The sequence below is a fragment of the Rattus norvegicus genome, chromosome 2, assembly GCF_036323735.1.
Source record: "Rattus norvegicus strain BN/NHsdMcwi chromosome 2, GRCr8, whole genome shotgun sequence".
Classification (NCBI taxonomy): Eukaryota; Metazoa; Chordata; class Mammalia; order Rodentia; family Muridae; genus Rattus; species Rattus norvegicus.
Genome location: NC_086020.1, coordinates 125,866,043 through 125,881,541, shown reverse-complemented (window position 1 = coordinate 125,881,541; position 15,499 = coordinate 125,866,043). Strand labels below are relative to the sequence as shown.

The window sequence follows — 15,499 nt, the reverse complement described above, 5'->3', positions numbered from 1 at the left end:
AGATTGAGAGACCTGGTCTCAAAAAAGAAAAAAAAAATATTATTATACCTGATATCTATTTTCTACAAAGTTAAAAAGATTTACAACAAAAAAGAGGGCAAAGTACTTTAAGAAAAAAAGATTAGGGCTGGAGAGATGGCTCAGTGGTTAAGAGCACTGACTGCTTTTCCGGAGGTCCTGAGTACAAATCCCAGCAACCACGTGGTGGCTCACAAACATCTATAATGAAATCTGATGCCCTCTTCTGATGTGTCTGAGGACAGCAGCAGTCTGCTTATATATAATAAATAAATCTTTAAAAAATATATTTAAAAGAAAAAAAGATTATGGCAGTAAGATAGCTCAGCAGGTAAAGGCACCTTCCAAAAAGCTGACAAACCAAAGTTGACCCTTAAAATCCATATAGGAGAGGACTGACTCCTGCAAGTTGCCTTCTACCTGCACATACATGCTGTGGACACACACTCAAATAGATGCAGCAGTAGGGACACTCAGGCAAAGCTGAGTGGATCTCTAAGTTAGAGGCCAGCCTGCTCTATGGAACTCTATATATAGGATGGTCAGGGCTACACAGAGAAATCATGTCTTGAAAATTCAAATTCAAATAACCAAACAACCAAAACCATAAAATGGTTTTGTTTTAGAAAGTCTGCATGTTACTGCTCACCCTCCCAACCCAATCCCAACTTTGACTACTTTATCTTTTGGTTTCTCAAGACAGGGTCTTGACTATAGTCTTAGCAGGCTCTGTACTCACAAAGGCAGGCTGGCCTCAAATTTTTCCAAATGAATGGTAGCCCAAACTATTTGTGTATGCACATGCATGAGCATATGTTATACATGCATATTGTACATGGAGATCAGAGGACAACCTTTGGAGTTGTCCTCAGAAAAAATGTTCATTTCTCACTAATTCTGCTAAACTGGCTGGCCAGTGAGCCCTACCAAACCTGTCTCCAACTCACAAGTTCTGCCCTCATACCTCACTTTTCATGTGGGTTCTGGGGATTAAATTTGGGTCCTCCTGTGTGGATGCCAAACACTTTTTGGCCTGAGCTAACCGCCCAGTCCCTCAAGCCCTTCTTTAAAGTCAAAAAGAAACCAGGCATGGTGGTGCAAACCTTACCTCAGAAGCAAGGACAGGGGATATCTGTGAGTTTTGAGGCAAGCCTGGTCTATATAGTTAAGTTCCAGGCCAGTCTGGACTATGTAGAGAAATCCTGTCTCAAGTAAACAAATTAAATAAATAAATGAACAAAGAAAAAAATACATGCTGGGTTCATGTGCTGGCTCTGCATATACACCAAAGTGCTTCTGAGCTTCAGACCAGAGTTGAATCCTTGGAACTCACATTGTAGAGACAAGGCAACTCCTGCAAGTTGTTTTATGGCCTCTACGTGGATACAGTGGCATGTGTATGCAGCCACCCCCATCGATAAAATATAAATTTTTCACTGGGTAGTGGTATATGCCTTTAATCCCAGCACTTGGGAAGCAGAGGCAGATGAGCTCTGAATTGGAGGCTAGCCTGGTCTAAAGAGTGAGTTCCAGGACAGCCAGGAACCACACAGAGAAACCCTGTATTGAGAAACCAAGAAAAATATATAATATAAGTTAATATCATCTTCATTGAAAAAAAAGCATGCAGTAGGTGCACAATTCATGGCTTAAATATGACTTAAATTTATCTGGCTATATAGAGAACGCCTAACAGTATTGACTCATCAATTTCAACTAAATCAACAAAAATCAACAAAGACAAACTAAAGCAAAATGACGGGTCTTTCATATGTATGAATTCTAGACAGCCATGAACACTATTATAGAAAAAGCAAGAAAAATGTTAAGTGACAAAGCAGTTAATGAACAGGGAGAAATGTTTAACAGTTGCTTATTCTAAGTCAAGCTTTGCTTAGTAGATCAAAGCAACCTAGTCCTTAACTCTTACAATTATTTAATAAAGGATTATTATAAAATATAAAATTATTTAATAAAAACTCAGTCATGGCTGTACACACCTCTATCCCTTTAATCCCAGCATTCAGGAGTCAGAAGCAGGACAATATTTGTGAGAGGCCAGCCTGGTCTGCATAGTGAGTTCCAGGATAGCCAGAACTGTACAGAAAAAGCCTGCCTCAAATAAACAAGTTTTAAAAGACAATGAATCAAGTAAGTGCTGTATGTGCTTAGGATATATATTGGTCCTGACAGCCATGAAGTTAAGTGCCACGGGCTACACCTATGATACCTTCGTGTGTCATTTCACCACTGCAGAGTAAATGCCTGCCTAAAGCAATCACCCTCTTCATCTCAAGTTACCCGAACATTGCCTCTCTCTCTCTTGCTGACCATCCTAGACTCAGAACCCTGAATGAGTATAGGCTCTCACCAAGCTTGCCCCTAAACACCCGAAGATATGAAGAGTCCAGGAAAAAAATGGAAAAGAATTTAGGGCAGTAAATTTTTCCTTCATAACTTAACCTTTTCAGGGAAAACCCTGACTAAAATTGGGGCTGGAGAATTGATGACACAGGGGTTAAAGAACATAAACTGCTATTCTGGAAGACCCAGTTCCACTCCTAGAACTCATGTTGAAGAACTCAGAACTGCCTACAACTCCAGGGATCAAACACCCTCTTCTAAGTTCTATGGCTATCTGTGCCCACATGCATATACCCATACACTGACCCACACTTGCACACACATAATTAAAAATAAAATCTTGAAAAAAAATTGTTGGAGACAAAAGAAAGTTCCAGGCCACTCTGTGCTACAACAAAATAAAACCAAAAAATCCTTCATACACTGACTAAAATTGTTTTCACTTTTTCTCTTAGAAAACCAATTTTTTCATTTTCTCAGAAATGCAGGGAGTAATTTGAATATAAATTTAAGAAAAGACTATAATCCAAGAATATATCTGCAAGAGAATCTATAAAGAATTTCACTCCATTTTTTTTTTTTTGGTACAGAATAGAGTTTAAATGCAAAAATAAATAAGTGGTGGGGACAGGCCAGAAGACCAAACAGGCCAAATCAGTCACTACTTCAGGAGGTTGAACATGTGATGACAAAGAGACATAACTACAATTCATCAGCATGCAGTCTTCAAAACTTCAAGTTAAAATAGACTCAGACCAGCTCACCTCTCTTCCGCTGGCTGCTTGACTGAGCTTCATCCTCGCTGACGTTTTCAATAGGACCATCTAGTTTTGCTTCCCGGTTCTCTTTGCTCTCACTGTTGCTTCTTTTTTCAATCTTCTCTTCTTTTTCTTTTCTAATTTGTGGCTTTTTATTTCCTTGGCTGATAACACTCTGAGACTGCCCCCCCCCAAAAAAGTGTTCTGAATAGAATCATTTTTATTAGCATTTCACTAAAAAAACAGTCAACATACCTATGCTAAATATTGCTTTAAAATGCAAAACCAAATAACTTACCAAAAGTAAAAACCTGGGGAGTAGGACACTTGTCTAATAGTATGCATAAGGTAAAGGTTAGATACCCAATTTCACCAGCACATGAATATGCTGCCATCATTCATCAAAGAAGTGCAAATTAATCACATATTTATCACAATGGATATAGCTTTAAAAAACTGACCAACTTGGGCTGAAGAGATGGTTCAATGGTTGAGCACTGGATGTTCTTCCAAAGGAAGGGGTTCGATTCCCAGCACCCACATGGTAGCTCACAACTATCTATATACTCCAGTTCCAGGAGATCTGAAACCCTCACATACATACAAACAGGAAGAACACAGATGTACATAAAATAAAAATAAATCATTTCTTAAAAAATAACTGACCAAATTAAGAGTACTGAGACTGTGAAGTAACTGAAATTCTAAGATATCACCACTGGGAACAAGTTTGGCAATTACTTAAACTAAATAATAGCTAGGATATGATCTTGCCATTCTTTTCCCTAGTTATCTACTATGGGGGAAAAAAGGAAATTTCTGTGCAAAAGCTTTATAGAGTTTCATTTACAATAACTCAAATCAAAATAAATGAGTGAACCGTGTTACAACTGTGAATTGAAATATTACTGACACAAAAAAGCATAATTTTAAGATAACAGTACTTGAGTAAGCCAGAAAGAACAGTGCTTCCTACAGTATTCAACATACACAGAAAATATAATTTATAGTAGGAGACAGCTTATCGGGACTTGCTAGATGGCAGGGATGGCTGCAACACTTGCAAGCAGGAGCCAAGCTTATTTTCTGGTCATGGTAATGAGTTTACATGCACAGTCTGATAACAGCCTATCACATTAAGGCTGGGTATAGTGATCTATTCCTTTAATCCTAGCATTTTATTGGCAGAGGCAGAGAGATCACAATGAGTTTGAAGGCAGCCTAATCTACAGAGTGAGTTCAGACAGTCAGAGCTATATATAGAGACCTTGTCTCAAAAATAAAAAACAAACTCCCCTAAAAAAAATTAATGATTAGGGGCTGAAGAGATGGCTCACCAGTTAAGAGCATGTTTTAACTCTTACAAAGGACCTGAGTTCAAGTCCCAGCACTCAGTTTCTTACAACCACCTTTAATTATACAGTTCCAGGCAGTCCTTCTGACCTCCATAGGCACCAATTATGCACATGGTGCCTATACAGGCAAAATACTTAAATATATTAAGTAGATCTAGTTTCTTTAGTTAAAAAATAAAATTTAATCCTTTTTCGGAAAAAAAAAGACCATAGAACAAAATGTAAACACCTCACCCCAACTCTTGAGGATAAGCCAGTTAGGGAAATATAAATGAAATTATCTTAAAATTTGGGTAAAACTATGAAAAGAATAGCTATCAAATTTGTACCATCTTCTTATCAAGAGATATGATCATATAAAATGTAAAATTGATTTATTATAACTTATATGTGATCATTATTATAAAAATACACTCTGGGGTAAATGTTAAGGCACCAAATTCATTACTAATATTACTTTGTAGGAAAAGATGCTGGAAGTCAAAAGACTCCTACTGGTGAGCCAAATCTTCATGTATACCCATCACAGTAATGCTGAAATAAGAATTTTCTTTTTAAAACAGAATTAAAGGAAAACACTCACCCCCGTGTTAACCAATTCACCTGGTGTTGGCCAGTTTGCCATATCACTGAAGTCACTAGCCTAAAAAAGTAATAAGTGTTATAACTGAAAATGATTTTTAGAATTTTTAAAGAGAAAAAAATTGCTAAAGGTAGTTTTGTAGCATAGCATGGTGGTCCATGACAGCAATCTTAGGAGGAACAGGAATTTGGTATCAATCATGGGTGAAAAAGGCTAACCCCAGGCTACAAGGAGACCCTGTCTCAGCAAAAGCGAAAAGCTAGATATAGCAGTACACACTTCTGATCCCAGTAAGGAGGCAGAGGCAGGTGACCTTTTTGAATTCCAGGCCAGCCAAGGCTATGTAGTGAGATCCTGTCTGAACGACAGGGCAAAAAGAAATAACAAAATCAAATAAAGCAATAGTAATTTTTAAAATTACCTATATTTATTTATATGTAGACTTTCAACCACTTTGAAGTAAAACTTCAGTGATCTTAGGACCACTTCAAGGATCAGACTTTCAAGCAGAATTGTTTCAAAATGATTTTAAAAAAATACTTCCTGTAAAAGCATACCTTGTTGGATTTCTTTGTCTTGAGTTTTCCCGCTTTTATAATTTTGGGGGAACTGAGCTCTAAAGAAAATAGACAAAATTGTTCTTACAACCACTTCATTTAATAAACTTAGTAAATGAATATTATTTCAATTTTAGCAAGTTAGCATAGTTACCACTCCCAATAAAATCTAAGTTATCCGTTTTTCAAATTCCTAAAAAGATATCAACTATATCATGCAAATTTAAATGTTACCCACATTTTAAAGGTGGAAAATACTAGCTGGGTAGTGGTAGCACACACCTTTACTCCCAGCACTTGGGAAGTAGAGGAAAGTAGAGTTCAAAATCAGCTTGGACTACAGAAAGAGTTCTAGGACAGCCAGGGCTACATAGAGAAACTTTGTCTCAAAAAAAAAAAAAGTTGGAAAATACTAATTTACACCAAACTGACAAACCAGTCCTTTCATTAATAACAACAGAATAAAACTAAAACTGTAACTTCTTTAAGTAAAATTCTACTCCACCCATTTTCTTGTTCTCTTATTTTTTTTTTTTTTTGGCATGTCATCAATGGGAAGGCATGTTCTATCTCCAAGTTACAGCCTAGCCCTCAACTCACTTTGTAATAGGACAAATTATTCTACATAACACATTCACCAAGAAACATTTGGAAGAAGTGTTATAAGACTTCAAACTACATCTAGGAAACAAACAGGTTTGTCAACCTTAATAGATTATACCCAGGGTCTCTCTTAGGGATTTTGTAATTGTTAAACACCATTACCAGGGACTAGAAAGACAGCTCAGGGGTTAAGAGAATTTTTGCTCTCACAGAGGACCCAGGTTCAGTTCCTATAACCCTTAACCATAAATAAAATTCCAAAAAAATCTAACACCCTATTCTAACCTCTTTAGACACTAGGCACACACGTGATACACATACATAAATGTAGGCAAAACACTTATACATGTAAACTAAATAAATTTTAAAAAGAAAACAACAAAACTACCATTACCAAAAGAAACTTGGAAAGGAAAGCACTTGAAAACAACAACAAAACTACCATCACCAAAAGAAACTTGGAAAGAAAGCACTTGTCACAGAGATTCTGTCACAGAGCTGGGGCAGAAACCTGGAGGCAGGAGCTGATTCAGAGGCAATGGAGGACCGCTGCTTACTGGGTTGTTTCTAGAAAATTATCTTCTTGGATATTGTTAGTTCGAGCCAAGTTGACTAAACAAGCAAATAATTAAAATAAAAAAAATTTAAAAAACAGCAAACTAACCAGGATATCCAGAACCCAACCACACAAAAGAAAGTAACTGGTCTCTGTAGAATTTTGTGGGCTGGGGCTGTAATTCAACGAAAGGTGGAAAGCTTATCCAACATGCACAAGGTCAGTGCCCCAAACAAGTAACACAGACAACCATTTATTGATTCACCTGTCATTCTCTTTAAAGAAAGCACATGCAGGCCATAATGCCTTTAACTCTAGCAGTAGAGAGGCAGAGACAGGCAGATTATCCCAGTTGGAGGCCAGCCTGGTCTAGAAAGCAAATTCCAGGACAGCCAGGGCTTTACAGAAAGACCCTGTCTCAAAAAACAAAGAGACAAAACCAAAACAACAAACAAAATCCCAACTCTCTGTAAAAGAGGTGATAGATCTCTGTGTCTCTACTAGCCTACAGACCTAGTTGTAGAACAGCTAAGGCTACATAACAAAACCCTGTTTTGAAAAAATAAATAAAAATAAATCTTAAAAAAGGGAAAAACCTTATCTAGTTTGGTGGCTGTATATGTATGGGCGTTCCTCCAGCCTCTGTTCTAAACTTTGCCTCCCTATCCCCTCCCAAGGGTATTCTTGTTCCCCTTTTAAAGAAGGAGTTTCATGTGTTCTGTATACTTAAGGTAATTGGAGCATTTGGGCTAAATAATATCCACTTATCAATGAGTGCATACCATGTGTGTTTTTCTATGATTGGGTTACCTCACTCAGGATGATACTGGATGAAGCAAAGAAGTACAGGCTGACAGGAACCTGTAGATCTCATCTGAGAGACACAGCCAGAATACAGCAAATATATAGGTGAATGCCAGCAGCAAACCACTGAACTGAGAACAGGACCCCCGTTAAAGGAATCAGAGAAAGGGTGAAAGAGCTTGAAGGGGCTTGAGACCCCATATGAACAACAATGCCAACCAACCAGGGCTTCCAGGGACTAAGCCACTACCCAAAGACTATACATGGACTGACCCTGGGCTCCAACCTCATAGGTAGCAATGAATAGCCTAGTAAGGGCACCAGTGGAAGGGGAAGCCCTTGGTCCTGCCAAGACTGAACCCCCAGCGAACGGGATTGTTGAGGGGAGGGTGGTAATGGGGGAAGGATGGAGAGGAGAGAACACCCATATAGAAGGGGAGGTGGAGGGGTTAGGGGGATGTTGGCCCGGAAACCAGCAAAGGGAATAACAATTGTAATGTAAATAAGAAATACCCAATTTAATAAAGATGGAGAAAAAAATGGGAAATTCTAGAATATGAAAAAAAAAGGGGGGGGGAAACTAGTAGAAGATAACCCAGCCATGGGACCAATCTACAGTGGGAGCTACTACAGTGTATGTGGTGGAGGAACAGGAAAGAAAGAGAGGTGGAATGATCTGAGCACTATAGAGGTAGAACTGGAGACTCAGGGTGGAGAGGCAGTCTCATATGAGGAGCTGGCTCTGAGGCCATAGTAAAGTCCAGGCCTGTGCTAAGGGCCATGTCTGAGTCCATGGCCATGCAGCAGCAGAGGTCTGTGTCATGAGTGTACATGAGTCATATTACCAAAGTCCATGTGAATTCCCTAGACTGGGCCACTGGCTCACAGAGCTGGCCCCACTCCTTACAGGCTACAGCAGTTGGGAGAGAGGGCCCTGCACCTCACATGGGTACCACAATAGAGCTGGCCCTGTTGGTGGGGGTATGGGTGAGCCAAGGAGAGCTGCCTTCTCTCCCCCCTTGCCACCTACAGCAGATGGGAAAACTGGCCCCCAGGTCACTGGAAGGACAGCAGGCACTACTACCTCATATGGTCAGCACAGTAGCTGATCTTAGTGCCAGGGGAAAGAGGATGAGCTAGCCCTGAGGGTGTGAAAGGGGGGAGTTGCGGGATGGGTAGCTGGTCCTGTCCCTTACCTGAGGTGACCTTGAGTGAGCTAACCAAGGCAAAGCTGGAGAGCTGGCCCTGGTGGTATGGGTGTGGAAGAGCTGGCAAGCTGACCAACTCTGCTATTACCCAGGCCCAGATCCAGGGCTTTGAAGTGGCCCAACCAAACATCTATCCCATCTATGAACTGCTGGAGCACTTGAAGGGATCAGTCCTGCAGATCCAAAGCTGGAGGGTCTCTATGACACAGGGCAACAACAGGATAGCCTTTGAGGATCCAGTATTGATAGTGTAGCCGAGGCCTGGAACCTGACTAATGACTCACTACACTGAACATTTGCAAGTAAAAATGTGTAGACGAAGGGTTATGCTGTGTGACACAATGTGACATTCTAGAGCTTCTACAAGGAGACTTGTTGTTGTTGTTGTTTGGAGAGGGCCTTTTTTCACTAAAAATTTTCTTTTGGGAGTAGGTTGCAAGGGTGGACAAAGAATGGAGAGATGATTGGGATTGTGGTACACAATATGAAATTCACAAAGAACCAATAAATAAATAAAAATAAGAGAAAACTGTCTTTAAGCAAGGCTTTTAAGCTACAGTTGTTTTTTATATTTATCCACTCCCTCCGTCCCTCATTCCGTTCATTCACGATTTGAGGCAGGGCCTGGATGTGTAGTCCCAGCTGACTTGAACTGGTTATACAGAGATCCTCCTCTCTTTGCTTTCCTACCTAGTCTTGGGAGTACAGGGTAAGTCATCACAACTAGCCATACCAGCCTGAGATTGTGAGAGTCTACCATCAGTATGTGCTATAAGTCAGTCAGTCTGTCTGTCTGTCTGTCTGTCTGTCTGTCTCACACACACACACACACACACACACACACACACACACACACACACACACACGCTTGGCCCACATCATAAAACTAAAAACAGATTTACAAAGGATCTAGAACACTTAACAAGGCAATAGGGAGGTTCAAAATAAATTACCCCCACCCTTTTGAGATATGGTTTCTCTCCTGCCTGTCTTGGAGTGTGATCTACAACTCCCACCCCTACCCCCACCTCCTGCTGGGGTTAAAGGCAGATGGCACCACAGACCAGCTAACTTTAAAAGAAAAAGATTTATCAAAGATGGTAACATAGCATAGATACCCTGTATATGTGCATACATACACATACACATGGATAAAACATATACCTTGGCAATAATCAATATTTAACTGGATTTAAGACCCAAGACCTCAACGACAAACAGGGAAATCATGCCTGGTACAGGAAACTTAGTCAACTATTCTAGGTTAGTGAAATCACAGATCTCAGAAGTACCTACAACCAGCATTTTACTAAGCCAGCACAATCCCTATCTACATTCTAAATATTTGTCCTTATACCCAAGTATAGTTTTCCCTTCTCATCTAGGAAACTTGAAACTTCTCTTTAAGAAAACCACAATCGACCAAAATGCAGAGTTGTGTCCTATTGGATAGAACTGCAATACAACTCATCCCCTTACAGCTCAGGGAACACTGTAAAAGAGGGGTGGAGGATATTAAGAGCCAGAGGATCAGAGTTTGCTGTGAGATCAGGTCTTATAGGAACATCAGAAACTACAGTCATAAATTCTTACCAATATGATTACCTAAACATGACCTAAACAAGGACAATTCCTCTAATAGACATGACAAAGTGGACAGGGGAATAACCACTAAGCCTCACTACACATAATTACAAACTACAAAGGCATGCTGAAAGAGGAAGAAATAGTTTTTCCAAGGGAAGAACAACAATTGGTTATCCAATAATAACAAATGGTCAACCCTGCAAACACAAATAAAAGTAACATACAGAGCAGGTTGTACTGTGTATAGGAATATGAATACATGCAGAATAACAATGAGGGCTAGAGAGATGGCTCAGCGGTTTAGAGCACTGACTGCTCTTCCAAAGGTCCTGAGTTCAATTCCCAGCAACCACAAGGTAGCTCACAACTGTCTGTAATGGGGATGCCCTCTTCTGGTGTGTCTGAAGACTGCGATGCGATAGTGTACTCACATGAAATAAATCTTTAAAAAAAAAAAGATTCAAAATTCAGAAAAAAAGAATGAAAAAAAGAGGTCATAAAGTTGAAAGACATTTGAGAGGTATATAGGAGGGTTAGAAGGAACAAAGTAAAGGAGGAAATGAAGTAATTATAGTATAATTTCAAAAAACAGGATATAATAAAAAACACCCCGTGAAAAATTAAAAAAAAAATACAAAGAATATAGGACAGAAGGGGGAGGGGCAGCCATGGGAAAAGAAACCAAAATCTCCAATAAAAATATCATTTGGGGGCTGGAGAGATGGCTCAGTGGTTAAATTAAAAACTCTGATTACTTTTTCAAAAGACACAGGTTCAATTCCCAGCACCACATGGTGGTTTACCAACTCTAACTCCAGTTCCAGGGGATCCAATTCTGACCTCTGAAGGCATCATATACACAGGTGGTACAGACATACATGTAGGCAAAACACCCAAACACATAAAATAAAAATATACCTAAAAATACCAGGTTGGTGGTACAGACTTATAATCCTAGCACTGGGAAGGCTGAGGTTAAAAAAAAAAAAAAAAAAAAAAAAAGTCAATCTGTGCAAGACTCTCATCTAAAAAAAGAACTCTCCTCAAACTCACAAAACAAGGAAAGGATTAATTCTCTCCTATGCTAGCAAGAAAATACCAATTTATAGTCAAACGGTAATACCCTGTGGTATAACAATTGATTTCTACATTTACGCTATGGAAAGGCACAATGACAAGATACATATAAAATGTTACTTTGTCAAGATAAGGGAAGGGAACAATCAAGACTTAATAGGTCATTGCTAAATTAGCTATAAGAGTTATATATGTGGATTACTACATGATTTTAAAAGCAAGTCTAGATTATAAAGGATTAGCCAGACAAGGCTAAGTGGCACTGGTCTGTAGTCACAGTACTTAGGAAGAGGAGGTAGGATCAGAAATTCAAGGTCTGCTTAGCTACTTAGTTTCAGGCCAGCCTGAGGTACACAAAGCCCTGTCTCAAAAATTAAATTAAATTTAAAGATCACCCAGTATCTTTTTGTTTTTTTTTCAAGGCAAGGTTTCTCTGTGTGCTTCTAGCTGTCCTGAACTCACTCTGTAGACCAGGCTGGCCTCAAACTCAAAGATCTATCTGCCTCTGCCTCTGAGTACTAGGATCAAAGGCTTGCACCACCCAGCAATCACCCAGTACTGTGGATGAAATTTTGTTTCTATAGAATATATTTGTTGGAATTGTTTAAAAGTTTTTTTTAAAAGTGAGTAAACAGATTAGAAACATGACTCTTTTTGAAGGGAACATCACAGGATCAAAGTTATGGGTAGTCTGTGTGTGGGATGTGTGGGGTATGTGTGTGTGTGTGTGTGTGTGTGTGTGTGTGTGTGTGTGTGTGTGTGTGTGTGCCCCAACAGTTTTGTTTTATTTTTTTTATTTATTTATTTATTCCATATATGTGAGTACACTGTCACTGTCTTTTGACAGACCAGAAGAGGGCATTGGATTCCATTACAGATGGTTGTGAGCTACCATGTGGTTGCTGGGAATTGAACTCAGGTCCTTAGAAAGAGCAGTCAGTGCTCCTAACCACTGAGCCATCTCTCCAGCCCAACAGTTTTGTTTTCATGTTATAAGGATATATATTACTTTACATTTTTATTTACATCATATACTTATATATTTTATAATAAAATAGAATTTGCTTAAGACCTATTTCATGAAGGCACTAACAGCAAACATGTGTGGGGAAAAAAAAAAAAGGGAAGTGGGTTGATAAAAAGCAACATAGCCAGGCATCGTAGCACTCGCCTTTAATCCCAGCATTACGTAGCAGGTGGACTGTGTACAGTCTAGTCTACACTGTGAATTCTAGGCAGCCAGGGCTATATATTGAGATCCTTTCTCAAAACATAGGGTTCAAAGAACAAAAATGAAAAAAAAGAATATTAATATTTTCATACTGTTTCTGAAAAATTATACAAGGCTGATTTTTACTGTACAACCACAGCTACAAGCAAGTAATTAACAAGTCTTAGACTGTTATTTAATGAAGGGCTTATTAAATAATTACAACTACATAACAGAAGTTTAAGATGGTTTGGAAAAGGGGTTGGGGATTTAGCTCAGTGGTAGGGCGCTTGCCTAGCAAGCGCAAGGCCCTGGGTTCAGTCCCCAGCTCTGAAAAAAAGAAAAAAGAAAAAAGAAACAAAAAGAAAAAGAGAAAAAAAAAGAAGAAAAAAAAAAAGATGGTTTGGAAAGATCTCAGGTCAGAAGTCTTTTTTTTTTTTTTTTTTAAGGTCAGAAGTCTTAATACTGACCTCAAGATATACCTAGGTGGGCCTGACTGGCTGAGTGATTTATCTGGTTTCCCCAAAACAGCAATATACTACCAGAGTCATCTAAAAGTGGAGGAAGAGTGTCTCAAAACATGGGAGCCATCAAGAATCTGCTACACTTTTATCTAGAGAAAGCTAGGCTGCTGAAATGGCTACGTAGGTAAAGGAGCTTACTACCAAGCCTGACTTGAGTTTGATCCCAGAACACACATGATTTAAGAAGAGAAACAACTCCCCCAAAGCTGTTCTCTGATCTTCACATAAACCACCATGATGCATGCACACGTATGCGCAGACGCACGCAGACGCGCGCACGCAGACGCGCACACACACACACACACACACACACACACACACACACACACACAAACTAAACAAGTAAATGTAATGAATAAAGCCCATGATCATATCCTAAAAAGACTCTCCATGGTTCCTACAATGCATCATGCATCTACCTCTGATAATGTTGATAGCAAAAAGTTGTGGATATAATTCCTTCAGTTCATTAATAAGAGTAATAGTTTGGCTGGGATTAAAATTATCTCAAGAGTATTTTTTTGTAGAATAAATTCTAGGAGCACCTATCAATTGACTGTTAATTTAATATATAGCTCAATCTGCATCCTTTGAATTCTATGACCTCTGGACATTTGATTTTTTATTACTATTATCTCTTTTTGATATAGGGCCTCATTATATTTTTCAAATATTTACTTCACTTTAATTATGTGTTTATCTGTGAACTTATGAGTGCAGGTGCCCAAGCAGATGAGAAGAGTGTTAAGCTTCTCTGGAGCTGGAATTACACATATCCTCTAAAGAAGCAAAATGTGCTCTAAAGCTCTGAGCCACCTCAGCAGCCCCGCCTCACTATGTTGCTTTGGCTGGTCTCAAACTTCCAAGTACCTGGGACTGTAGGCATGTGTCACACACAGCTCATCATCCCCCCTCCTTTAAAATCTCATCTTTTAGAAGATTGCTTATTTTTATTTTTGTGTCTGTGCACCAACCTCAGGGGCCAAAGGGCAATAGATCCCCTAGACCTGGATGAACCAGATGTGGGTGCTCTGTCAAAAGCAATAAGCACTACTTAACTACTGAACTATCTGTCCAAGCTCTAGCTCACCATATTCATTTTTCTTAGGAAAACAAGAAGGAGGCCATGGCATCTACTTGCATGTCAAAAACACTCTTGGTTTTTAAGTACTGAAAGATTTGGGAGCAGAGGCTCCTTCATGCCCATTACCTCAGCTACTGGGAAGGCCAAGAGGGAGGTCTGGATTTGTTGCTAGCCTCTATAATTCAGAAAAATGCCTTCTCAAAATAAAGAACAAAATAGAAGACATGAACCCATCCATGTCACTAATTTACAAGACCAATAATCTTGCCAAAAGTCAACTAGCTAGTTACTAATAACTACACTATCACCCATTTCTTTCAGCAGTACACTCCTACGGCACACTCTATAAGTTATCCATTAGACATTATAGAGGAACAGCTTAGAGTCAGCATTGCTACCCTGCCACAGATCTGAAGAAAAGCACTCCTTGCAGTGACTCCAGGATGTAAGAGTTGTCAATACAGAAACATTGGTACAACTGGAGCTGAGAAAAGTCTACAGAGCCCTGGCTGTCCTGAAACTCACTAAGTAGATCAGGCTGACCTTGAATTCAGAGATTCACTGCCACTCCCTCAAAAGTGCTGGAATTAAAGGCCTGGTTTCTGATTTTGAGACCCTGGTAATCCAGGCTAACCTCAAATTCATAATCCTCCTGCTGGAATTACAGGTATGGGCCACACTCCCAGTAAGCCACTGTATCCTTAATCTAAGAAGGACTGGAGAGCCAAGGCACAAGTAGGCTAAACTGTCAAATATTTTTCCAAATAATTTGCAATAAAAATCATGAGGGGGTGGGTGGAAAATTTGCACATACAGTATGATAAAAGTACTTGCCCAGCAAGCTCAAAGCCCTGGGTTCATCCCCATCACGGGGAAAGGGAGGGAGGGTTCCTGTTTCACTGTGAAAAGTTTTTTTTTTCTTTTTTCTTTTTTTTTCCGGAGCTGGGGACTGAACCCAGGGCCTTGCACTTGCTAGGCAAGTGCTCTACCGCTGAGCTAAATCCCCAACCCCTCACTTTGAAAAGTTTTGAAGTCTGGAAAACAGGGTTTATAAAAACTGGGTTAATATTTGGTAGTTCAATAAATACTATAATGCCTAATACTATGTATAAATTTAGATATGGAAGGGTAGCAGTCAGTAAAGTGATTCAACAGGTTTTTCTACTAAATTTTAGGAAGACTTGGTATACCACATTCTCTTCACTTATTTA

At 39.3% G+C, this 15,499-nt stretch overlaps 1 protein-coding gene across 6 annotated transcripts in view; it reads right to left on the bottom strand.

Annotated features, from left to right (window-relative positions):
- The window catches only part of Larp1b (La ribonucleoprotein 1B), a 36,255-nt gene that overhangs the window by 15,648 nt on the left and 5,108 nt on the right, over positions 1 to 15,499 (bottom strand). For all 6 annotated transcript variants that reach the window (XM_039102244.2, XM_039102245.2, NM_001415051.1 and 3 more), the window contains exons 2-4: positions 5,636 to 5,694; positions 5,079 to 5,138; positions 3,147 to 3,321 (exon numbers count right to left, since the gene is read on the bottom strand). In XM_039102244.2, the coding sequence (XP_038958172.1) occupies positions 3,147 to 3,321; positions 5,079 to 5,138; positions 5,636 to 5,694 (294 nt within the window). The remainder of the gene's footprint in view (positions 1 to 3,146; positions 3,322 to 5,078; positions 5,139 to 5,635; positions 5,695 to 15,499) is intronic.